Source organism: Trematomus bernacchii, unplaced genomic scaffold, assembly GCF_902827165.1.
Source record: "Trematomus bernacchii unplaced genomic scaffold, fTreBer1.1, whole genome shotgun sequence".
NCBI classification, from domain to species: domain Eukaryota; kingdom Metazoa; phylum Chordata; class Actinopteri; order Perciformes; family Nototheniidae; genus Trematomus; species Trematomus bernacchii.
The window spans coordinates 429,005-456,156 of record NW_022987546.1 but is presented as its reverse complement, the minus strand read 5'-3'; the positions used below and the strand labels follow the sequence as shown (position 1 = coordinate 456,156).

The following is a 27,152-nucleotide window of genomic DNA, read 5'->3' as shown; positions in this document are numbered from 1 at the left end:
TGAACTCTCGTGTGGAGGAAGGTGAGCGAGCGGGAGCCAGCTTTCCCGGATCTCACTCCGTCTCTCTGTGTGAAGGAATGCAGCCGACGCTCCGCCAAGTTCAAATCCTGCTTCTCCACAAACTCTTTCCTCTCTCCCTCCCTGTTATCTTCTGTCCCCCTTCACCCCCCTCTTAAAACCCCCATATGGGTTTTCCAGAGGTGGGAAGTAACCAAGTGCATTTACTCAAGTATTGTACTTAGGTACAATTTTGAGATATTTGTACTTTAATTGAGTATTTCCATTTTATGCTGCTTTGAATTTCTACTCCACTACATGTATTTAATACCTTTAGTTACTTTACAGATGTGGATGAATGATGTGAAAAATAATCAAGTGTTAAATCAGACTTTAGTTCCACCTGGAGTAAACTCACAAGCTACCCTGCAGTATACAAAGTCATTCAAACTAGCTGCACCTTTACCAGCTTTGAGAACACTTTAATGATCAATCATTATAAAACATATCATATATATTATTCTGAAATGGACCAATCTGCACAATGAATACTTTTACTTTTGGTACTTTAAGTATATTTAGATGCCAATACTTCTGTACTTTTACCTGAGTAACCTTTTGAATGCAGGACTTTTACTTGTAATATTCCTACACTTGGGTACTTCTACTTTTACTTAAAGGTGGGGTAGGTAATTTTGGAGAAACCGGCTCGAGATCGCTAGAATTTGAAAATACACAACCGGAAAAAATCTGCCACTTCCTTACAGAGCCCCTCCTCCAACACACACGAACGCGCACATGACCAATGAGGGCACGAGATAAGTTTGTGCACAGATGGAAGGCTGACAGGCAGGTAGGCCATCCAGTTATTTAAGCCGGGCCGGCTAAAATGATTGGTCGTGCTTTTTACAGTATTACGGCTTCCACAGATGACATTTTGTTATGGATTTTTTGTCAAAGCACTTAAGATATTCATTGCTATCGGGATGTTAAGAGCATTCCATGGAATATAACAAAAAGTGTATCTCGAGCCGGTTTCTCAAACTTACCTACCCCACCTTTAAGTACAATATCTGAGTACTTTTCTGTGTTCTGCTTTACTACTCTTCTTCTTTACTTTGACTTTGCAATATTTCCAGCTAGACAACAGGGATGTTTAAGGTTTTTATTAAGCAGAGAAACTTTTAACAAGTCAGCCATTTAAATTCTGATTTACAGAAGATATTTATATATTTTCTTACTTGTTTTATATTTATATTTATTTGTAATACTTATTTATTGTATTTGTGTTTAAATAGTTATATTGTTGCTCTTATTTTCAACTTAATCCCTCTTGCTGTGTTTATGTATTACACATCAGAGCAAATTCCTTGAATTAGCGAACCTACTTGGCAATACACTTGATTATTAATTGCATAATGTTTCAGAAATAATCCAGAAAAGCGTGTTGCTGAAGTTTTCAAGTTTCAGACAGGTACAGACTTTTCAAATCAAAATCAAGACCCAAATCTGGCTAAGCAGAAGGGTCAGTGATGTCAGCGGTGCCGCCATCATACCTTTAACCACTAGAAAGAGCCGCCCAGCTCTGAAATGACTGCTATTATAAAACATGAACTCACGTCTACTTTAATATCAGTAATCAGGGGAGGGGGGGGGGGGGGAGCAGCAGCTGAACAACAGTCTGAGTCAGTGGAGTGTTGAGGTAGTCACAGAATACAGCACATTGTTAGATGTGAGCGGGACTGGTGACTACTATGAGGGGGTCAAGCAAAGGACAGTGTGTGTGTGTGTGTGTGTGTGTGTGTGTGTGTGTGTGTGTGTGTGTGTGTGTGTTTCCTTGTTTTACCGTGTGAGTGTTGTCTACTTGTGTCTTGCTTTTTAATTTCTGATGTAGACTCAGTGCTATAGCTAGCAATAACTGCTGGCTAACATTAGTCCTAGCATACAGTAATATTACATTTAACCAAGGTAAAGTAAAATATGCAACGACCGCGTGACGTGTCCACAAGTGTGTGTGTGTGTGTGTGTGTGTGTGTGTGTGTGTGTGTGTGTGTGTGTGTGTGTGTGTGTGTGTGTCTGAGAAAAGAAGGCAGTTGGATTAAGAAACTCCATGTTCTTCCAGGATGAGTGCACCAGTGGCATGCCAAGAACCGTTGATTGCACTTCTTGTAGAAGTAAACAGGAACACAAACAGTATTTATATTACTAAACTTGAGAACTATCCAACATTCCTTCATTAACCCTAACCCTCACTATGTCCGTGTAACACATTCCAATCCATGCCTTCACTTCATTTTGATCTCATTTGAACAATTTCAATGGTGGCATGACCTCATGTTACAGTTCAGACTGGATAAGAATTTCTCCTAAATCCAGTGACAACATAATAAACATAAAGCTGGCAACACTATATTTTTCTAATTATCAGGTTCGTATTTAGTCGTCTATTGTGACATGTCTCCATGCTGTAGTGTTCAAAAAGCTCTTTATTTTCCTCATACTGCGTGTGCTGCAGCACCTCTTTTCACCCTCTGTCTGAAACCAGAGCCCAGTCTGCTCTGATTGGTTAGCTGGCCAGCTCTGTTGTGATTGTTTAACTGCCTAGAGATGTGTCAGAAATGTCACGCCCCATAGCCTATTATGTACAATGTGTTTTAGCGATAGCCAATAGAGGCGCTACTGCTATATTGTGATGTCACTGTGTGACGAGAGTAAACAAAGGAGTCCAATGGAGGCGTTTCAGGCAGGGGGGGGGGGGGGGGGGGGGGGGGGGGGGGGGGGGAGTGTGTGGGAGAGAAAACCCCTCTGGCATGAACATTGGGTTTTTAGCCTTTGCAGATCATTTACATGCACACAAACCTATAACACATTGCAGGAAATAGAAAACCCCACAATGCATAGAGCCTCTTTAATGTCACAGGCCTACTGTAGTAACAAATAAGGCAGCAACCAAGAAATTAAGAAAAAAAATGTGTGTCTTAAACATCACCACAAGATCACAAACAGCAACAAAGCATCACTGTGTGCAGATGGTTAGATTCACCAACAGTGAGCAAACCAATGTGACCGTCACTCCTACTCTGAAGAGACTGGATCAGAGGAATGTGCTTTCCACTGGCAAGAGTCTGCATCTCCAGCGTTCTGAAGTGTTTACAAAAAAACTATATCCCCTTGCACCTCTTCAAAATCCACAGCGTGAGTTCACTTTCAAAGCGCAGATACTTCCTCCAGTTGTGAAGCTTACACTTTTAAAACCATGTTTACCCACCTGGATGTAGAAGGGTATCCCCGCGCTGCGTCGTGTGGCACACAGCTTTGACGACGGGTCGCTGGATTTAACTTCCTCCAGAACCTCCGAGAGCCAGCGGGCCGGGAGCTGCTGCAGGGCCGGACTCCCACTCCTGACACACACATATATAGATAAGAGAGTCATTTTACACATACTTGCATTCAAAATGTTTTTTTCTTAATGATCACATTAGAAGACTCACTATGAATTCACGCACTCAGGTTATAAATAGACTTATTCAATAAAAGAAATTGAGCCATGGTAGCAGCTATTATTTTGTGCATTATCATACACGAGTGCCCTTTTTAAATATATAATGTAACACTTCTGAATTATAATGTTACTTTGTTAGATGTTTCGCCCAGAAACAGAAATAAACATCATTTGATTGAAGGTCTTTAACGGCTTCATATGGTCACCTGTAATGGTTTTGTATTCCCTCCCTGTACATAGCGTTCAGGTTCTCTGCCAGAAGCTTTCACACCTTTATATCCAGAATGTGGTGCTGTGAACTGGATGAAGATTTTTAGTTCGCGTTTGAATCTTAAATTATAAAAAAAAAAGCTGAGCTAACGTTAGCAACAGTTTGGCTTGCAGCTCTTCAGGAACTTTGTTCATCCACTAAGCAGCGTCGGAGAAACACACATTTTTTTTTTTTCAAACTGCTTTTTTTGTGTTTTTACCAGTTTTATTCCCCTTGTCATTTTGGTTTACAGAGGAGAGCATTGTGGATCATTTGTCTCCCAGTAAACGTATAGATAGATCTAACAGTAGGTTTCCATAAAAAGAATGCTGCAGTTTAGAAAGTGTCAGATTCATTATGAAAGGCATTGCAATTCACTCGATTAGCTTTCACTTCGATGAACAGACAGAAGTTTCCTGATTCTGATGTTACCATCACGTATTCAATCCCTGCTGTGAACTTTGTTACACATTTCCACTGTTACTCTATGGCATCTTAAAGACAAAGCTGTGTGGCTTTGGTCTGGCCAACACACAGCCACACCTGCCAGAAACAGCTCTGCGCTGTTCTGTAGGAAGCAGCTGTTTAACAAGAGCCAGTGGAGCGGAGAGGACAAATTAAAACAATCCAACGTGGAGGAAAGAGCGAGGGGGGCCGCGCTGCCACACACACACTCCAGGGTACTTCACGTGTACTTCATCACACACACTTGACATAACAGGGACGCCACACACACACACACAAGAGACTTCCCCATTGACAAACACCAGTTATTTACAACAAGGGGTACTTTAACCCCGCAGGGTACTTCTGTAGTCACAAATAACTGGTGGAAACAGCTAAAAGTCATGGATAAATGGTTAGAATAGTTATCTAAAACTAACAACAAAAGTGGTTGAAAAAAGAAAACTAAAAGTAAATAATAAATGGTTTTAGATAAAGTGAGAAAAAGACACACAGTGAGAGTGCAAAAACAGTGGAACACATTAGAGCCAGATCTCGAGGCAGAGCATCAAACGGGCCGCAGTTAAGCACCCCGCAATCAACACCCCATAACCCAGCACACGGCCTGCATACCGAGCACACACTGCTCTTCCCCTCCTGAAAACAACACACTCACATCCACACATGCCCGGAGCAGGACACACACACTGCCTGTGCTGCTCCACACAACCACCAGAATGTCGTCTCGTTTCACAACACACCGCCAGACTGGTTTCTGTTGGACAACAAAACAAGAGAGTTTTGTTTTAACTGCTCAGCGCTGGGTGGTTCAAAGTCCACACGTGTGGCTGTGACGGTTGTGTGGTTCGTCACCTGCCGCGGGGCCGAAGACATCTTCCGCAACCCGGCGGTGAGGAGGGAGAAACAGGGAGGTGCGGGAGAGTGAGAGATTCTTTCATGTTGTTGTCAATTAAAAGATTGTTTTTTTCTCTTGCCCTCAGGAGGATAGTAGTAGGATTCTTTCCATCAATAGCACATGGATGGGGAGTGTGAATTGGAATGTGTATGAGACTAAAGTCACGTTTAATGTGGAAATGAAATCATGAAATATTAGTGTTTTACGGTGTTTTTTTTCTTTCTTTTTCCACAAACCAATAAATCTGACTGAATATTTCAAAATTAGAATATTTTAGTATTTTTTTTTTCAAGATTCTGATAACATTATTAATATCAATCTTATCTGTGTTCAACAATTATGAAGCCACGGCCTGTGTGCTGGCTAAATTAGCCTAGCACAAAACAGTTAGCCTGTCCTTGCCTAAATAGTGATGTCACAAAAAGACTATAGTTTACGAATACTACTATACTTTGGCATGTACGATACCTAGTTGATTGACTTATTCATTTGTGTTATACAGCCTCAGTATAAAGGAAACAAAACTTGAGGTAATGCGTAGCGTAAGCTTTTTACTTCTTGCAATTGCATTCATGTTCAAAAGTGGTGTCAATATATGGAGATTACCCTGCTGAACGAAACATGTAAGTATCATAAATGTGTGTTAGCCAAGGATCTTATTTCCTGCAATATTCTAAAATCCAATGAAAAAAATCCCAGAGTTTTTAGTCAAGGGAATCCTTGCGATGCCAACTACAAAAAGTTTGTCATCACTGTACCACTCTATTTTATCAGCTGGTTAATTCTTCTCATGCCGTGCGTCTGTGTTGGCCGTCCAGAGAGCTCCGTATGATGAATAACACCTATTACAAAGTCTTGACATAATTAAGTAAATTATCCCTGAAGAGTGATACTGACAGGACCCGCCTACGTGCTAATAACAAGGCACACTGACACTCTGTCATGATGGGAGCTAATGCCCTCAGCCATTCAGCAGTATTACCTTTCAGCCCTTTGCCCGAAATGTGAACACACACACACACACACACACACACCTGCAGAGCATCTCGGTGAGGCGTACAAAGCCCACATAAGCCAGTTCAAAGGCGCCACGATGACGGGACTGCAGGAGCTGCTGACGGAAGTACAGACCGACCCCCTCCACCTGTAACAGAGACACAGAGAGGGAATCAGAAACTCAACTACAACAAGAGCAATACTGTCCAAGGGCATTTTACCCAAACATCTAAATACATTACCTCTTACCTGTAGTGTGATGCATATATTTGTATTGTTTAGGTGTGAGTTGCAGAGGAATAATAGAGATATTCGCCTTGAAATATCTGCCTCGTCTCCACTATATTGAAACTAGACAGCATCGGCTTATCGTGTTTGAAGGGTCAAAAGAAAGCATGATCCTACTTATGGACAAGAGGCTCTCCTGAGCTAGCAAACGTTTAGCCGAGGAGGATGTCCGTAATGTTTACATCCTGTGCCATCACAAGCCTCCTGTCCATGAGTAGATGCATGCTTCCTGTTAAAAGATCATGACATATTTTTTGTGGGAATTCTTCCACTAGTACAATGAAAACAAAGCAGTAACATCTCAAATAAACCACTCTTTGTAGCCTTTGAGTTAGTGTGTGAATCATTTTGTAAAGTCAAGCAATTCAATCTAAACACATGCAATAAACTTAATGCAAAAACAAATCCCCACCCCCCTGTAAATGACCTCATTCCATTCATGGTCAGTCAAATGCATACAGTAGTAAAAGTGAACAACTTCCCTTAGCAGCTTAGTCATTAAGACATAAAATGGTTCATTGTCTCCAACTCCTAAATTCCAACTAAAAGCAGAGCAGTGGTGTGTGTAAAAGATACTCAGAAGAACTGCATCATCTAATCCCACTATGGCCTTTTCTCTATTTGGCAAGAGAAGTGAAGCTGTAGCCCCGGAGACACTCGTGTTTTAGAGACACAACTTACGTTTTCAGCCAGTAAGCATCGAGCATGTCAAGCGTGAGAGCGGCATGTCAGTAGCGTGACAAGTGTGTTCAAAAAAGGATGCTGAGACATCCACATAATGGCCACTGTCAGTAAAACCATCACGTTAGTAACAGTGTTAGCGACATTATTCTAACTATACACACACACATACACAACTCAGAGTGTAAACTGGTGAGTGTGTTGCAGGTGAGGCGGCAGGGCGAGGCGGACGCAGAGCTTCAGTGCCCTGTCATTTGGGCTGTGGTTTCACCGCCACCACAGAGGCGGCCAAGCCTCGTCTTAGTCAGGGGTGGCATGGAGGGCAAAGGGAGGGGTGGCACGGCCCAGATGCAGAAGAACCCCAGTGTTAAAGAAGAAAAAAATCCCCAAAACAGCCCCTTAGGGGATGTGGGGTTAGACACAACATCTAAACATACACAGGCCCGCAGATGAACCGGGAGCCAGTCACTGGAACACTCAGCCAGGAGCCCTGATGTCACTGGGTGATAGAACAAGGATGCGTGACAGGGACTTTATAACATGGTTGTGTAAAGAGAGCTTGATACGGCGTTGGAAGTGGGGTCTGGTTCATTCATACGAAAGTTGCTCACTGGCACATGAAGCCAAAATGGCCTTTCTATCAAGAACAATAATATCCGGAGTGGCGATATCTCGCATCTTTGGGCCCATAGAGCATGCGCACTTTAAGCCCCGCCTCAAATCTGCTCCGTCATGGCAGTCTGGTCTGGTCTGTAAGTCAAGTCTTTTTGGGCCCCAATGACTTCACGGACTGACACAAAGTGATGTTCCAGTATATGGAAATTAAGACAATTTGCTTGAAATGTTCTTACTAAATACATTGGTTTATTTGAAGAAAGGAGAATGTGCTAAAACAGAAAGAAAATAATGAAAATAATGTGTAAACTAAAAATAGAAAAGTAAAAGAATAAACTAAAACGTAGGGCTTAGGCAGCCTGTTTCTGGCCACATGACTGGTCAATAAACTCGACTGACCCAGCAGACTTAAATTACACTAACTTTAACACCAAAGTATGGCTTAAGTAAACCACAGCCATACCAAGCCCAATGACTTATCACATTGGTGGACAGAGTGGACTCCCAGCACAGGCCTGACCTCACCAGGGTAAAAATGGCAGCGACAGTCACCGTTAGATGGCCCGTGGCTGCCGGGCTTCAGACCACTGCGGTGCTGAGCTGGGCCGAGCCGGGCCTATTTAAAGCCTCCCCTTCAGAAGGTTGCCGTCTGTGTAACTGTTTAAAAAGGGCCGAGCAAGCTTCCTGGGGGAGGTTACAGGGGGGCTTTATTTAGACGTCAACTTCCTGTTTGCAAACGTGCCTGTTTCCCAGAAAAAACTGTGCAGAGAGGGAAGTTTTCCCAAGTCTAATTACATGTATGTGTATGGCTTGGGGTCATGATCATAATAGTTCACTTCTGGCTGACAGACAGGGTTAGACAGCTCGGATCATGTCTGTTGTTGTTGCTGCAATTTGAATTGTGAAGCTCTATAAATGGTTTATCAACTTTTCTAGACTAAGTTTGGTAAATATGTTGATGTGTAAAATGAAATGTATTGACAGTTAATTGGAGTTAAAGTATATGTATTTCATCATGACTTGCAACTGTTATTTTTCTGATATATACAAATCAGTCATATTCACTTATTTAAGACTTGATTAACCTTCACCTGTTGGAAGCAAGTCACGCATCAGTAAAAGGTTGTGGATGAGTTTCTTTAAACCAATACAACAGAGGGTTACAGATCCAAGTGTCAATGTTTCTTCAAGAAGAAAATACAGTAAGTACGGAGTGCTGCTATAACAACGCAAACTTCCAGACATGTTTACATTTTTATAAATATGGGCATTTTCTCTTATAAGTCAAATTGGTAAAGGGAAATAGATGCTTTGCCTGATATCACTTCTAATTTGCTACCTAATTATCTTATTTTTGTCTTTAGTTGTAAAGACCCCACATTTTATTAGATGTAGGGTCTATCTTGTATGAATCACCATCATTTTGCGCAATCTTTATTTTTTATTTTGAATATATTCTTTCTAGTCTTTCATTTGCAAATACAACCATACACACATGTGTATATTGCTTTTAGGTAAACCCATTTTTAAATCTGCAGCCACGCTGAAATCATTTTGTCCAATGATGACGGATTGATAAACCATGATGTAAATTGCATCCTTTTAAGGGGTTAGGGGGAAATATGCTCCATCTTTATAGATTATTTTAACACAGAGTAGAATACACAATATAAACAATCCTTTTTTACACTGTGAGAACCTTAGACAGTTATCTTAGGGGCCATAAAACTCGCTTTTAGACATGGAACACTGAAATAAAATGGTCTAAATATTGTGCACTAGAAAGCAAACACAGAGCTATGTGAGACAAAGCATTCCTATTGTGTTCATAGCAGTGTGTGTGTGTGTGTGTGTGTGTGTGTGTGTGTGTGTGTGTGTGTGTGTGTGTGTGTGTGTGTGTGTGTGTGTGTGTGTGTTTATGTGGGTGTGTTTCTCTCTTAGTCACCTCTGTGTAACCAAGGCTCCAACCGACCCAGGCCGAGCTATGCCAAATAAAAAACCAAGCTGTCAAAATCAAGCTGACCAGCCACTCTGGTGGTCTGTCCCACTCGTACAGTACTCTCACACACACACACACACTAGTATTGTCCTTTCAGGATTTCAACGTGTTTTTCCTTCCTTTTATCTCAGCCGGTGTCCCTAAATTGTATGGTCAACAACAGACGACTGAAGTCATGAAATAAAGAAATCAAATATAACCATTTACACCCACCCACAACTGTAGAGTGATGCCGTGATGAGGACTTTTTGTAGGCAAGGGCTTATTGGAAACATATTGCATGTCACAGTTAGGAACCTTTTGTCAGTATCACTCTGAAGTGATTATTTACTTAATTACATCACGACTTGATAATGATGATATTCATCATATGGAGCCTTCTGGAATGCCAACAGAGACGCGTGGCATGAGAAAAATTAACCCGATGATATAAGAGGTACAGTGATGACGTATTTTTTTTAGGCCTACACTGAAGTTACGGGCCGTCTCCACGGCAGCGTTAAAAAATCTTGAAACGCTTCTGCCCATTCACTTTGAATGGGGTGACGTCACTTTTTTTCGCTTTCGCCGAAATGCATTGTGGGCAGGCGAGCGGAGATTCTCAGGATTTTCAAGATCCAAAGTTGAACAATGTTCAACTTTTGAAGCTGAGGAGGAAGCGTCAGCCAATCAAATCCCGTGTACGCAAATCTGACAGTTCAAGCTCTAGCCAATCAAACGGCGTGTATGCTGGGAGAGACATACCGCAGGTCATTTCCTCATATTCCAAAAAATGGAGGAGAAATTAGCAGTAGCGAATCAATCACCCGGTGCTTTATGACCAGACCTACCGGGATATAAACCGGAGGGGCCAGGCATGGAGGGAGGTGGCAGAGACAGTGGTATGTTTTCGCCTGTTTTGGGGAGTTTATATCCAGTTTACTTCAGGCTTTTTGGCTTCGTATGTCGCGGGCGGGAGATTCATGTGATTGGTTGATCGCAAAAAAATCCCCAAGCCTCAGATACGCCCACCTCCAAGATTTTTTTAACGCTGCCGTGGAGACGGTCCGTTAGCCTTGACAAAAAACAATGCAATTTTTCCTTTCTGAAGTATGGCAGAAAATAAGATCTTTGGCAAACAAACATTTATGGTAATTAGACGGTTTGTTCAGCAAAATAATCTTAACAATTAACAATTCCAAATTGGTTCACGTCACCACCGCTAAGCTAATGGCAGCTAATGTTTGGTTGTTGACGAATAGTAGTTTTATTCAGACACTTGTTAGCAACTGTTGTTTTTAAAAGACCAAAAGCTTCTGATATTCATGAGTGGGCTGTTAACTGTATGTTGTAGAACAAAACTTCAGACATCTAACCAAAAACGTGTTAAAAAGAACTGTTGGCTTAGTAGACAAGGTAAGGAGAAGTTTTAAAACGGCAACTGATTTCTGGGTTTTAAGACTCATTCCTGCACCACTCTATTCCTGTTGCCTTGGTGCTACCCAGTGACAGAGACATCTGCACGGTTGCCAGGCCAACAAGGATGTAAAACAGGATGCTAGCTGTGGGCCGCAGAAGATGTTGTGCTCCCACACGTTAAGGAAAGACATGTGTTATGGACTCACACACACACACACACACGTTTGCCCATGCATGTCATCACTGTGGTAGGGCAGAATGACTGTGTCCGCAGAAGCCTCGCCAGACCCAACTTTCCAAACACTATTGGAATCACCCCACTGAACGTTAATGCGAACACACACATAAACACACACACTTCTTGCACATTCTTACAGAGCGTGGAACCGATGACAAGTAAAAGAAATAGAGATGCGGTAAAGAAGGAGAGGACGGGAGTTCACAGTTTCCTCCCGTCCACGTGGTCCTCAGCTTGAGTTTATTAAATCATCGGTTATGTAGGGAAGTCGATCGCCATAGTTACCACAGCTGACATCCATAATATCACCGTCAATTATCTCTGCAGGACGCTGCAGGAAAGGAGTCAATACTGATGCCACAACCACACTGACAGTGTTTTATAGGGCCCGATTACATTCAGCGTATTATTGTGTCCAACTGCTTTATAGGGTATAATGAACAAATTGAGGACATTTTATGGAGCATGAAACTGAAAAACTCATTAACAAGTGTAATGTGCATAACTGAGGCCTATGGGTTTCACATTCATGCACTTAAGCCAGTTTAAATGACGAATGACAGACAAAAATGAGTAAAATATGGATTTGTGGTTGAAATGTAGCAGCAATATAGCTGAGAACATGGAAAGAGAAGTACAAAAGTACTGTGTGCTGCAGCACCTCTTTTCACCCTCTGTCTGAAACCAGAAACCAGTCTGCTCTGATTGGTTAGCTGGCCAGCTCTGTTGTGATTGGTCAACAGCTTAGAGATGTCCCACCCCTTAGCCAATCAGGTACAATGTGTTGAAGCTGTAGCCAATACAAGCACGACTGTTTAGTCGTGATGTCACTATGTAACCAAAGTAAACAAAGGAGTCCAATGGAGGCGTTTCAGGCAGGGAGGGAGTATGTGGGAGAGAAACTCAGCCTTGGAAGACCATTTACATGCACAAAAAGCTTTATAACACACTACAGGAAAGGGAGAACCAGAAAAAGCCTAATAGGGCCTCTTTAATCCAGCCAATTGTACAACAGTGCTTTGTTTGTACACAAAAGCTATTTTTATAAAAATCTAAATGAATGTCAGTCGTTCCAAATACGAACAGGAAATAATGTGAAAGCCATTTTATGAATAAGAAAAACAATACAATGCTCAGCCTGCTGCTTATCTTCTAGTAAACAGTGTCTTTGCACACATTCCTGATTGCTTCATCACACAAAACAGACATTCAGTACAGTGTGATACTTTCTCTCTGACAAGTGTAAATACATGCTCAACAGGCAAACACATTTACACAAACACCCCCTACGCAGACAAACACAGCCTATGTCTGGTGCCCTTGTTATTATGGACGTTCACATGCTGAAGCACTCAGACAAGTATTCCTGTGTGAGTCTGTCTGTGTGTCAGTCTGTGTGTCAGTCTATGTGTGTATGTGTATGTGTATGTGTATGTGTGTGTGTGTGTGTGTGTGTGTGTGTGTGTGTGTGTGTGTGTGTGTGTGTGTGTGTGGTTTTAAAGCGCCCAGTGTTTTCTTGCTGGTGGTGGAAGTGATTTGGAAAGAATGCAGTGGAAAGGGAGGGGCATCGCGGCCGTTAAACCAGCAGGGTCGGGCCTCAAATGAAAGCGCAGCGCTAACGAGGGCGGATGCTAATTGAAGAGCCTCCCAGCGTGGTGTCACAAACACACAACCACACATACACACACACACACATTCACATCATTCTCTGCAACAGAACAGACACATACGGTCAAATGAATGACGGTTTAAAAAAAAATAAAATGGGAATACTAGGTTTGTGTGTGGATATAAACAAATCTCTTTATCTCATGCCAGTTTTTTCTGTCTGATTGTCTTTGGATGAGATCCCTCAATATGGTCAAGGTGGGGGGGCCAGCTTAGCTTCTTAGCAGCAAACTGCCACAGCCCAGCTGTCATACTTTGGTTAGCCTTGTTAGCCATCCTATTCCCAAAATGTGACTTCAAAGCAGCCAACACGACCAACATACAAACATACAGAGCTGGGGCTATTTTATGTTTTAGAGCCTAATTTAACATATTACTGTGTGGATTATTTTTTGAAAGTAACATGAGGCCAGGGCACTAAAACTGAGTCGTTGCCCTGATGTGACAGGATTTTACGATGACAGTGATGAAATAAGCTATTTCTATATAGATCCATCACATGTGGACAAAACATGTTGCTTTAAATGAGGACAGTTTTAAGCTAGTGAATTGTGACATCCCTATTATACAAATACTGAATACAAGATAACAATATCCAGCCATTTTACAACATTATCGGGTAGAAATATATATTGCTTATCCAAAGTAAATGGGTGCAGTGATACGAACAGCGCTTTAGTAAAAATGTTTTTGTACCAAATTAGCATTAATAACGCAACATTTTGTCTTAAAGGGGCCCTATTATGCAAATGTTCAGGTTCATATTTGTATTTTGTTCCTCTACTGAGACATGTTTCCATGCTTTAATGTTCAAAAAAACCTCTATTTTCTCATACTGTGCTGCAGCACCTTTTTTCTCCCTCTGTCTGAAACCAGAGCCCAGTCTGCTCTGATTGGTTAGCTGGCCGGCTCTGTTGTGATTGGTCAACCGATGTCCCAACCCTTAGCCTATCACGTACAATGTGTTGGCGCGATAGCCAATAGAAGCGTGAGTGTTACATAGTTATGTCACTATGTTATGGAAGTAAACAAAGGAGTCCAATGGAGGCGTTTCAGGCAGGGATTCTAGCCTTTGTGGACCATTCAAATGCACAACAATATATATAACACACTACAGGGAAGGGAAACCCCCAAAAAGCATAATTGGGCCCTTTTAAGTTTGCCTTTGTGTGTTTACTTTATTGCATTCAGTTTATATAACATATTTAAAATGAAATCTCCATAATTATAACCATTTATCACTATTATATACAACTATTTGTTTTAGTGTACGGAGGACTGGATTGCATCCACCACTATTAAAAGAATCCAGAATACATTTGAAATCGAATTGTTAGATACTGAAAGACTCACACAACAGTAGATCTCAGGCTCAACACACACACACACACACTGGGCTGGATGCTACTGTATATGTGGCAACAGCAGCTTTGTGAGAGTGTTTGGTATGTCAGGAGCTCACCTGTTCTTCAGTGATGAGTCCAGCGTGTGTGTCGTCGGCGCAGTGCAGAGGCAGACTCTGACACAGCTGTCCCAGCAGCATGGCCACTTCCTTCATGCTCCGCCAGCAGCACACCAGCACCATCTGGGCTGTCACTCTGTAGCCCTCCCCGCCTGAAGCCAACACACACACACACACAGTCACACACACATGCAGAAAGTGACATGGAAAAAGTTTGATCATTTTTATTACCTCATAACTTCAACTAAAAGATGTGTTTGTTTTATTATGCAATATGCCATGTCAAAGCGTTGTTTTCAATGGAAACTGAAGACGTCCAGAGTAACGTCTTGTGCTAGTTTTTGTGGTTTATGACATACAGAAAACACACATTACACAGAGCCATTTGACTTTCTTTATCACTGTACAGTCACAGTGGCTTAGGTAATCATGTATTATGATTCATTGAAGTATTGGACTGTGGTCTGTATAAATATACCACACAAAACGAGGTCAAACACCACCCCCATCAGGACATTAGGAATACTGTACTCACAAGCAGAAAGGTTGATGGGTGAGTGTACGAAGTCTGAGGACCACAAAGAAAATAATATGTGTTCGTAAACTGCCTTTGTTTAAGAGACAGCAAGGACATGGGACACCAACTTTGACAGAGCAACAAATCTAGACCAAAATGTAGTTAAAGAAAAACAAAAATCTCTCATTATTTAGTTCACCTTCCAACTTCTCTTTCCCTCCCTATCTCAAAGATACAGGCTTGGCACGCTGTCTACATCTGTCATTGTCTTTGTCCACAGTTCTAACGATAGTGATACTAATGCATACAGCTTGATGGTTGTGTCTGGTTAGGGAGGTTATCAACTGCATATTTCTGCATGTTTGCCGGTGGGATTGGCTCTTAAAAAAGGGCCTAGGAGAAGCAACATTTGAGTTTTTCCTCCAACTGACACAAAATAAGAATCTTCGGAAAAATGAAACGTAAGCAAATGCTTAAATAAACCTCAATTGCCTGTGTCAACTGTTAAATATGTTGACAAAATCGTCAATCTACTTGTTTTCTTTAGAACACTGGCATTTTCCTGTCACTTTTCCCTTATGCAGTATATTTACTGGTATTTTGATGTAACTGGAATCAGTACAATGATCTCTATCTCACCTGTGTTCAGTGACGGTGTGTGTGTGGTCTGTGTTTGATCATCTCCAGTGTGTGTGTCCAGCTCTCTGGCGCTGGTGAAGAAGTCGTTGCTGTCTCTGGGCTGAATCTCCTGCAGGATCCTCTGCAGACCCGCTGACGTCTCTGTCCAAACACACACAGAAAAGATGCTATATTCCAGTTGAAACGCAGCATCATCTGAGGCCAGGCTGAGAAATGGGATTACCTGAGTCTGTATCCATGGGAATGAGTCCCTCTGGGGAGGAGCTCTGGACTACAGGGGACACCACGTCAGACATCCTGTAGCACACAGCGATCAGCTCTGACACCACACACCTCCACTGCTCCGTCTGGATTAAAGTCCTAAACACACACAAACATTTAACAATAAAGTATGTAACAGGGTGAGCAGAGGGGTCTTCAATCAGTCTGAAGGGGGTTATTTTGCCATTATGAGCAGCTCACTGCATATTATCCCAGCTACTGATTGAATACATCAATAATTTGACTCAACATACTAATTTAAACATGATTTTAATTAAAAAGGGATCATATTGCATACGCTAAGAAAGTTGTCTGTTCTACGGCACAGCAATGGTTACAAATCAGAATCTACAACGGTAACTCAAAATGACGGCAGCACTGATTGTGTAACTGTCCAAGTCTGTTCACATGTTCTTTTCCATGAACCAGTCTTTAATACTACGAGAGCCCATACTGTGTTCCTGTAGGTGTTTACTTCCTGTATGTCTTCTGCTGGTCTATTGTCCAGCTCTCTGAGTCTCTTAACCTCTTATCTTCTCTTGCGCTGGTTTCTTGTTTTCTTTTTATGTCATTTTCCAGTAATATAAAATGAATATTCTAAAAGTATTCCACAGTGTTTTCTGATGGAGGAAAGCTCAGAGCGTCCTCAGCAAAGGCCTGCTATCCCTAGGTCAAATTGTATAGCAGAACATCCAATCAGAATCGAGTATTCAACTAAGCTGCGGAATAAGGTTGTGTATGTGTTTGTGATTCGTGTGCTCACTCGAAGTTGAGAGGCTGCAGGACAGCAGTGATGCAGTGGGCTCTGCCGTAGAGAGGATAGGAAGCAGCTGCCTGCAAGAGAGAAGCCTCCGCCCTGGGAACCTCCGACTGCAGACAGCACAGCAACAACTGCACCACTGAGGACAGAAGAACAAAGAAATATTATTCTTTTTTTTTAATTCAGTGAAAACACACAGATATGTATTAGGGCAATGCATCTTGATCTTACCAGACAGGGTGTTGAGCTCCAAGATGACTGCCTCAGACGCGTTAGGTAAGGGTGAGGGGGGGTGGAAAGGGAGGCCCTGCTGCTGGGCGCAGTGCAGCAGAGCCTCGGTGAGGTGGGGCTGGGGGAGCAGCAGGTGGAGGAGGTGTGCTGCTGAGACGCTGTCAAAAGGCTTGGTGCTGGTGCTGAGGTCCAGAGCAGCCTGGAGCACCCTGCGCATCCTCTCCGGCACCTCACAGCATCAAGACCAAGGTGGAGTTAGTCAAAACAGTTTCAAATACAACACAGAAGAAGTTGGTCATTGGGTTTCACCGACACAACCACTGGAATGTGATTTCTACCAGTTACTGTAGTTGGAACAGTAGAAACATTGCAGATATATTCAATCAAGGACACTAGCGACGTTGCCCTTGTTTGAAATGCAATATGATTGTAATCATCATGCATTATCATATTTGTACTGTACTGTAAGAACTCAAATACTTTTAGTACTTTCATAATATTTTAAGTTACTGGTCATAGCTTCAAGTAATTAATACAAAATATCTTAAAATCTATGCAAAAACAAAACTGTGCCAATTAGAATAACTTATATATATATAACAATGATTATAGTGCAATATATATAGTATTACAATTAGTGAAATGATAATACACCTGCAAAACAATCAACAATGGTGAATTATTGACCTGATAATATATTATGAAATGCTCTATACTGTAATTATTTGTATAAAGCATTATGAAATATGAGTTATATAACTATAATTAACCATAAACAGTGCTATAACAAGATTTGAAAGCATTATAAGTATGTTATATAATGCATTTTAGATATGGGTGTGACCAACCAAAACAAACTAAAAGTATTCTATAACAACAAACAAATGTCATCACATTATAAGATATAATTAAATATAGTGACTGAGCATGGTCCTCATACTAACCTGTAATCCAACAGCTGATGGTGGGAGTTGCCGTAGTAACGTTGAGGCCAGTTGTTTGACTTCCAGGAAGTTGCTGGCTACGCTGTAGAGGACGTTCTGAGCGTGGGCGGAGGTCACGACTTCACCGAGGGCAAACACACCTGAGTCTGAGGGGAAAACAGAGGCGGAGGCGACACTATTATTTAAAAAGTTGCCAGGCATCATCGTCAATAAGTTGTCCCTGAACAAAGCACTGAAAGTCAGACTGATCTGCGTGTGCAATGCATGTTATTGAGAAATCTCTTCATTGTGTATGAAACCTGGTATTTGTGCACAGTTGCAGATAAAGATTAGGCAAGACAGATATTATAAGGATTATACTATATGCAGAATATACTTGTTTTAATGTGTTAGGAGAACAATTCAAAATAACACAAGAGCATTGTAAAGTCCAAAAGACAACATTTATGGAAAAAAGAATGGGACATTGTCCACAAATGTTCTTGTAGCAATGCACACATGTTGGCCCTGTATCGTAATGTGCATATTGAACCAGAAAAGGTGGATCTAAAACTGCCAAATTGAAACAAAACAGAAATCTGTTTTAGTAGATGATGTATGTTCTGCATTTGATATGCTTCTTTAGTATGTTTAAGAATAAATATGACTGGAATTACTACAGAAAATTGCAGATAAACAGTTCGTATACAGAGATTAAAGTAGACTATCCCTCTCCCAATTTAGACACAATGTACAGTAGCATATTTAAAGGGGACCTATCATGCAAAATGCACTTTTGTACGTCTTTTATACATGAATATGTGTCCCCGGTGTTCCAGGGAACTCACCAAGTGTCAGAAAACACAACCCTCTCTATTTTCCTCCATACCCAAATCTCTAAAAAAGGGGCTGCAACGGATCTGATAAAAACTGATCCAGATTTGAACACTGTCCTGACGTCAGGACGGTGGCGCTACGGCTATTGGGCCAACTCCACCAATCAGGAGGAGACAGCCACGGACATTGCCGTTCGAAAGCGCTGGAGACGCTGTAATACAGGCCAGGCCTGTAGGTGGTGCTGTTCTCACAGAATCAGCCCTTGCAAAAACAGAGCTAAAAAAAGTCAAATTGAGCGAAATGAGGCATGGCTAAAATGCATGATCTGTTTGGTATTTTGAAAAAAAAAAAGTATAAATATGCCTTATATAGGTATGGTCCTACACTATATTATTCAAATATAGCATGATAGGTCCACTTTAACATTCAATGTTATGTTACCCGTAGTAATACTTTCACCTTCTTTTAAACCCTGTTCTTATTGCTTGCATGCAATATCATTGAATTGAATTACTTGATAATCTTTCATAACAGTGACAAGCATTTGCTTTTGTGACAATGATAATAATATATATTGTATATGCTGTAACAACTGTCATAATTAGTGAACTTTAGTAAGTCATGTACGAGTGCTGCTGATGAAGAGTAGACGTACCGGAGCTGAAGGTGAAGAGCTCGCCCAGGAGACACAGCAGCTGGAGGGCCATGAGGCACTTAGAGAAGGACGCTCCAGGAAGCAGAACCTCCAGCAGGCTCACACACAGCCAGCGCAGGAACTCCTACACACAACAAGCCTTTTAGTTCTTTCAAAAGAGGAAAAAAAGACTGTGTGCTCTGCTGTGTTCATGAGTGTGGTTCACCTCGTACTGATGTAGTGTGTGTTGGTCTGCGTCTCTCTTGGCCGGATCTCTCTCCTGGCTCATTCTCTTCTGCAGCAGCAGAGCGCTGTCCTTCAATCTACACAGCAGCTGGACAGGAGAGGATTTCAAGCTCCATTTAGTGATAGAAGTTTTTATTTCATCATACAATTGTGTCATCGATTGGGCCTTGCAAGAGAAAAGGGTTGTTAGCACTGAGGATCCCTTTGAATATATATATATATATATGTCCTTGTATAGACTGCTCCTAGCTCATAAAATGACTGTAGGTTGCCATCTGAGCCTTGAAATGAGCTGAGAAACTTAAATCCATGTTTAAAGAAATATTATGCAACAGCCAAAGTCAATGCATGTAAATGTCTGACCTTCTTCAGCAGGCTGACTGTCTGCTGTCTGACGCCTGGTGCCTGACTGTTGAGATTATGCGGCAGGAAGTAACGGATCAGGTCCATTTCCTGAGGGGTCAGGGCTTCGGTGCTGCGGAGGGTCTCACACACCAACCCCAAGGCGTCCATCCTCACCTGAGGGAACAATTGTATATTTACATTAGATACTGAAAATGTAAATAAAGAGTCATTTTTTCTTAAATAAAGTCATTTTAACCAAAATGTAGACATATTTAGAAAAGCGTAGCTTGTGTGAGTGATTGTTGCAGTTTTAAATAATAGGATTTTTCAGAGATAGAGTCATTTTCCAAAAAAATGAATGTGATTTGTTGAAAAATAAGTCATATTTGATCAGAGGGGTTATTTCAATAGGATATCTACTATATAACACTTCAGTGAGAACAAAGGTTTTACACATGAGGGCTCAGACACTCACTTGATCATGTTTGTGTACCAGTGCTTGTTGGAGCAGGGAGAGGGGCACCAGGCCCCCCCACAGACCCTCCTTTGAGGACGGAACGACACCCTGGGCCCGGGCCGCCCGCAGGCACGTCATGAGAGCGCCCAGTGCTCCTCTGCTGCCCGAAGGGCCTGTGAGGACAGAAACACAGCGTTCAGAGAGCGGCCATTCATTTGATTGATGATGCTGTTAGAGAATGCTGCCTGTAGCTGTGGAGAGGACGTGTTCACAATGTGTATACCACAATAGGATGCTTTGTGGAGCTAAGAGATGTTCATATGCAGCTGATGTAATCAAAACAGAAGAAATAAAGAAAAGTGTGTCAGATAAATTAAAATGTTATGAGACAGAAAGGCCTATGTGTATTTTGGTTTGTGTTTTTTTTATTCAGTTTTATTTTATTTAAGAATATGTAGGCCTAAAGCTCAGGGAAATTATTTGTCTTAAAATATAAGCCTTGAGTAATATTTATTTATATATTAAATATGTATTTATTTAATAAATATTCATTTATTTTAATATTTATACGGCTTTAAAAACAAAAATATATATTTGTTTAACTTCTAATTTGTTTGCATTATGTGCAAGTTTATTAATTATATGTATATCCCATACTTCTTTATGTATCATAAATCTTCATGCTTTGATGATATCATTGTTCATATAGCCTGTCTATAGGATATAGGTTTTCAAGTTCAATAATAAAAACAAACAATATTTCCGGAGTTTCCCCAAACGTCCCTCACGGACACGTTGACCATCAGCACACATTTGAATGTAATAATAGCAGAAATGCTGGAGCAGACGTCTGAATATTTGAGTCTTCACCTGTGCTGCAGGGCGGGGTGTCCTGCAGGGCCTGCACCATGTGCGTCAGACTGGACGGGCTGCAGCGGAGCAGCTTGGGCAGGAAGTAGTCCAGGATGTACGTGGTCTGGTCCAGCTTGGCCCGGCACAGCACCAGCAGCAGGGGGGTCACCCACGTCTTGTGCCAAACCTCCATCCAGGCCTCTGAGCCCGTGGTGTCCACTGCACCCACCTCACTGCCCAGCTGCGCCTTGTGGCTGACGAACAGCCTCTCCAGGAGGTCGCTGGCGTACGGAGCCAGGTTCTGGTCCCCCATCAGGCCCAGGAGACTAACAGGCAGCTGGGGCTGGACGTCCAGCAGGTGCCTCGCCCCGTAGAGCTCCACCAGGCAGCTCAGGGAGCCGTACTTCCCCCTCATGTGCCACTCCAGCCCCAGCAGGCTGAGGGTGAGCTCTGTGATGTAGGAGTCCTCGGTTGGATCAAAGATGGAGGAACATGTGTGCTGGTGGAGGAGGAGGAGGTTGCGGAACAGCGCGCGGGTTTGGTGGCGGACGCCGTCCAGCGGGTGCTCCCAGTGGGAGTAGATGTGCTCCAGCAGGCGTTGCTGCAGCTCAGAGCCTCCGCTGAGGGATTGTTGGAGGCGGGGGGGGCAGACCTGCCTCTCCCCCTGCAGGCAGTCCAGAGCAGCGCTGCTCCACAGGGTCAGCACCCGAGACACCACCATGGCTGTACTGGACTCCTTTATACTACAGCAGAGGGGTACAAATTGTTTACACGTCAGAAAAACGTGGAACTTTCAAAGAAGGTTCACACAAGTAGCCACTCTCAATATTACTGGTTTATTGTTTGTATCTGCTACATTTTATATCTACATGCATGTTTTGCAAGCAAGTTTTGAGTAGGAATGCGATATTATTTGTGATATTTTTCATTACGTTTTTTTTTTGTCCTTTAAATTCAAATGTTGTACTGTTTTTTGGAAGAAATTAAAAGTATATAACGTGTTTAAATATTGAATTTATGGCAATGAAACATTAACTCACTATGGGCGCCCAAGTGTACCTTGTTTGATACAGATCTTCTTAAAAAGATGATCATTTTAATTTATTTTTCAAGGATAATGAAAATAATGCTTAAAAATGACCATTCCCTTTAATATCTCAAATCATTTTTGCAATTGCAACATAAGTCAAAAGGATCGCAATAACTAATCGTTTCCAAATTGCAGCCATTGTGGGCAGCATTATAAATTGTTGCTTTAAATGACTTTTGATTCTACTTGGGAACCTTCTGATATAAGCAGAAGAGCAGTCAGTACTGATTGGGGATCAGTGTACCTGACGTCCAGATCCAGCAGAGTGTTGGGAACCAGCAGCAGCAGCTGTTCCCACTGCGGCCCGGGCAGAGCGCCCTTCCAGCTCAACATGGCCAGAGCCCCGTGACACAGATACAGAGAGACCCCGGGGGGGCGAGCGCTGCTGCACAGACCCTCACACCTCTGCTGCAGCCACCGAGGGGCGGAGTCTAAACCCTGTGCTGAGCCACGCAGCAGACTGCACACCTGAGGAACAGTTCAACAGAATGAATATTATATTAGCAGCTTTAAACATGCACCATTATAAATATGTATATCTTATGCTATTTAATTTGTACATCATTTACTTATTCCTGCATTTTATTAACAACATCATGTCACATGCACTATTTCATGTATTTTTCTTTTTATGCCGTAAGTGTATTGTATGTTGCAATGTTGGAAGAGCCCTAGAAATACGCTTTTTTAAATTTATTTGACATGTATTTCAAAGATACACAAGTCAGAAAGAAATAGTAATTGTTCTGAAACATTTGTGTGAACATGTGAACAATCCAGAATTCTAAACAACTACCACAACTCACCACAGAGGCAACTTCATCTCCACCCCCCATGGCAGAGCGGATCAGTAACACTATAGCCATGCCCGCTGTACTCTGGACTGACTGGATAAACTCCTCTATGAAAGGAAAAGGAACAGGGGGGGGGGAAGTGAGAGGAGAGTGTGTCCACACAGGTATTTCTGATTTCAAGTTCTGGAGCAATGGGAAAGTTCATGACTCCATCTGCTCCTAAGAAGCTGCTTCCAACAGTCCTTTGTTCCCTGAGTTAATGACTTCTTCTGAGAAGTTGTAATAAATGCTTAGTAAGGATGGATCTTGACAGATGTCTCTGCGTTGAAATGAAGGCAGATCTTCATGTCTACTTCCATCAGCTGGGTCACTGTACATGTCACGTGTTTCCACCATTTACCAGACACAATAGCGACACTGGTTTTGTTTTTTCCACAGTTTTGAACAGAAATACATTGACTAAGTTATGGTTAGGACTGTACATCAGTAAAGTGTTCAGGTACTACAAGCATTTCCCTCATGCTGCTTTTTACTTCTACTCCATAACTCTAACACTTTTTACATAGTTATTTGTTTAGTCTAGTTAGTTTTGAAGATTCAGATTCATATTAACAAAACACAATATAATAAACAAATGTATCATGCATTAATATAGGTAAATATCTCTTTAACTGTATTCATCCCTTGGAGAAAGTAACAAGCTACCCAGCATTTTATAGATAAAAAAGATAAAATCAAATACAAAGACTCATCTTAATTATACCAGCTGAAACAGGTAAGTATAACACAATAATGCATCAGTCATTATAATTCAATATCATTTTATAGGATATTATTTGATGGATTGTTTTGGTCAATTTGATGCTTATACTTTTGGACTTTTACCATTTTCAAAGGTTGAATGCAGGTCCTTTTTTTTTGAGTACTTCTAAATTCTGGTAGTTGTATGAGAGGTGGTTGTGTGATCCCCAGAGGGTCTCTAGTTTTGCCCTGGTTCTTACCATCAGTGAGGATGTGTGTGTAGCAGCCCAGCAGGCTGCTCAGTGTGTCCTCCAGCTTGGTGTGTGTGTGTTCAGCCTGCAGTGAGGAGCCGATGGTCTCCTGGGATCTCTGCATCACCAGCATGGAGGCCTTCACTGTCGCCAGGCAACAATACATCAGCTGGGCCTGGGCGATGTGACGTCCTGCGAGACCACTGGGACAACAGCAGGGGGCGACAACAAGGTATATACAGTATATTCAGAATCACAATAAGATGATTTGTATTTATCCTGAGGAAAATAATTATGACAGTAGAATCGTTTTAGAATAAAAAAAGATAAAATACAATTATATTAAAAATATATATCTATATATTTAATGAAACATAAAAAATTGCATTACGATTGAATTAAATAGAATATTTATATTAGCATAAGAAGTTAAGTATAAATGTGCACATTGTACTTCATTATATTAGAACAATCGTTACGTAATATGTGTATATTACAAAGTATGCAGTGGTGTATAACTATTAATAAAGATATACATATATAAAAACACTGAGACATGTGGAAAGATATGGAACACAGGATATGCCTGTATACCTGTTCTGATGAAGATATTCACTCAATCCCTTGTGAAGAAACTGCATCACTAAATAGAGGAGAAAGATAGTTCATGACTGGCTTCTTTAGAAAAAGAAAAAAGGGAGACATTTCTAATTCCTCGGACACTAACCTTCAGGCAGCAGTTTGTTAATGCATCTCTCACCTGGAGGGAAGGTAATGTAGTTATTCTACAGTACAAAATAAGGTTGATTTGATAACCGTTATCTCAAAAGTAGAACAATTCTGGAGTAAAGGTAAAGACGACCCCCCCCCCCCCTTACCGAGAGCGAAGCCATCCAGACAGGCAGTGATGGTGTCGGTGATGTGTGGGTACTGCTCTGAGGTTGGGTTGGACAGACAGTCGGACAGACAGGCGGACAAACTGTTGACAGTCTGCTCCTGTAGCCAGGCTGGTACTGAACCTAAAGCACTGAGGATATCAAAACAGAGACATGGTAATAATCAGGTTATCAAAATTATGTTTGTGATATTTAAGTTTGAATTCAATGGTTGTAATTTAATAAAGATTCAAAAGATGCATTGTTCAATTGGAAACTTGGGATGTAAAATGGTAAATAGACCAAAAGATATTTACTTTTTTATACAGAAAATATGACTTTCATGATTAACTGATAATAATGAAAACAAATTGATAACACTGGAGATGACAGTTTGCACTAGTCTGAAAACTGATATGGAATTGACATTGCTGTTACGGTGAGGATTTAGATTTATATACGGTTTATTGATTAGAAACGTTTCTTGCTGTTTGCCATTTGAAAGAAGAATAAAATCAGCCAAACAAATACTGGTTTTCCCACTAGCATCATGTGAAATCACCTTATAGTCTCAATCTTATTTACTTGTAGAGATGCGTTTCAAATAAAAATCCTAAAATGTAGCATTGTACCTGGCGATGGTTCTTCGCAGGGGGTTCTTAGCCTGCAGGGAGGTGTAGACCAGAGACAGGGTGTGCAGACAGGACTCCAGAAGAGCTCCATCAGAGGGCTCTTCACTCAGGGCCTCCAGCTGGGACCCCGCCTGGTGAAGTATGGACACACAAAGGTCTGTTAAAGGGCCCATGTCATGCTTTTCCGGTTATTACCCGTCCCCTTGTGTGTTATGAAGGTTTTTATGCATGTAAACGGTCTGCAGAGTCAAAACCCTCAAAGTACACCCTGTAGCGAGTAAAACTCTAACACAGAAAAGACCTGTCTATGCTGCCCCAGAACGCCTCGTTGGAGATTTCTCTTTTTCCATTGTTTTCTTCTTATAGTGTAGTAAGTACAGTGACGTATTGGGTATAGTGACGTAACGTCTCTATACCCAATAGAGTACACACACACACTCAATCTTTTCTCAGCTGCAGCTCCGCTGATTTCTCAGCCTGAACTCAGCCGGAACTCAGCCTGAACTCAGCCTGGGACGGCGAGACGCGGCGGGGCTCGGCCTGGGCTCGTTCTGAGCACACACGTAGACTCACAGCCAGGCTGCAGGTGTGTGTGTGTGTGTGAGGAAGTCCGGTTCAGGCTGGGTTTCACTGTGTCTCGCTGTCTCGCAGATCCCCCGCAGCAAGCCAGCTCACACTGTCCGCTCCAGCAGCGAGCCCCGCAACATCCCGCCAACACGGCACCCAGACCCCACGCAGCATTCTCATCTGTTTGTCATTACTGGTGTTATTTTCTGGTTGCTAACGCCATTGTAAAACATAATCACTGATGTTCCGCTGTAACGGTGGTGGACTAATCAGAACAGAGTGGGCGAGCTGACCAATCAGAGCACAGTGGGCTCACAGGGAGGGGGGAGGCAGGAGCTCCAACAAGCCGTTTAGGACAGAGAGTGAATACACATACTATACAGAGATGCTGTATGAGAAACCAATGTGAGTTTGGAACATTGCACAATGTAAATCTATTCTAGTAGACCTCAACAATGGAATTATGATCAGTAGAAATGGCCATGAAATGGGACCTTTAAGTTATTTCCCACTTTTATTTATCTTGCATTCATGTTGAAGATTACATTTCTCTGTAAACCAACCTTTATAACAAGCTGGATCTGCTGCACCGGCTCCGTCAGCTCCAGGCAGGACTGCAGGGTCTGTGCCACCTCCCTGACTCCATCCTCTCCTCCACCCACAGAGAGGGATGCTGGAAAAATCACAAAGAATACAAATTAACCCAATTACATTTATATTAGTAATAAATACTCCTTATGTGCACATGAATAAACACATGTGTATACAACTCAAGTGTGCATTTTTTTCCATTATGTAATAGTTTTTCTAATTATTAAAAACACATTTGAACTATTATTGTCTGTATTTATGTGTGTATTTACAAAGAAAAGCTATTTTTTATTTTAAAAATAGTTTCCTTTACATATCGTTTTATAGTATTAATTTGTTATCATTTAGTTGCTTGAATAAATATTTAAAATTATGCATTATTTATATGTTTATAACTGCTTGTTTACTTTTCCTTCGTTTAAATGTACTTTTTCAAAAATATGTTTTTAAATGTT

The 27,152-nt window shown here is 41.6% G+C and overlaps 1 protein-coding gene across 2 annotated transcripts in view; it reads right to left on the bottom strand.

Moving 5' to 3' along the window:
- Window positions 1-27,152, bottom strand: part of thada (THADA armadillo repeat containing) — a 110,474-nt gene that overhangs the window by 82,294 nt on the left and 1,028 nt on the right. Inside the window, exons 3-24 of one of the 2 annotated variants that reach the window (XM_034122636.1) lie at window positions 26,670-26,779; window positions 25,540-25,670; window positions 24,911-25,059; window positions 24,760-24,792; window positions 24,627-24,675; window positions 24,042-24,235; window positions 23,053-23,147; window positions 22,491-22,714; window positions 21,175-21,899; window positions 20,323-20,477; window positions 19,866-20,021; window positions 19,483-19,590; window positions 19,278-19,401; window positions 17,807-17,952; window positions 16,863-17,091; window positions 16,635-16,770; window positions 15,834-15,970; window positions 15,611-15,751; window positions 14,990-15,022; window positions 14,455-14,606; window positions 6,144-6,253; window positions 3,266-3,398 (exon numbers count right to left, since the gene is read on the bottom strand). In XM_034122636.1, the coding sequence (XP_033978527.1) occupies window positions 3,266-3,398; window positions 6,144-6,253; window positions 14,455-14,606; window positions 14,990-15,022; window positions 15,611-15,751; window positions 15,834-15,970; window positions 16,635-16,770; window positions 16,863-17,091; window positions 17,807-17,952; window positions 19,278-19,401; window positions 19,483-19,590; window positions 19,866-20,021; window positions 20,323-20,477; window positions 21,175-21,899; window positions 22,491-22,714; window positions 23,053-23,147; window positions 24,042-24,235; window positions 24,627-24,675; window positions 24,760-24,792; window positions 24,911-25,059; window positions 25,540-25,670; window positions 26,670-26,779 (3,470 nt within the window). The remainder of the gene's footprint in view (window positions 1-3,265; window positions 3,399-6,143; window positions 6,254-14,454; window positions 14,607-14,989; window positions 15,023-15,610; window positions 15,752-15,833; window positions 15,971-16,634; window positions 16,771-16,862; window positions 17,092-17,806; window positions 17,953-19,277; window positions 19,402-19,482; window positions 19,591-19,865; window positions 20,022-20,322; window positions 20,478-21,174; window positions 21,900-22,490; window positions 22,715-23,052; window positions 23,148-24,041; window positions 24,236-24,626; window positions 24,676-24,759; window positions 24,793-24,910; window positions 25,060-25,539; window positions 25,671-26,669; window positions 26,780-27,152) is intronic. The other variant, XM_034122637.1, reaches the window with a different exon arrangement.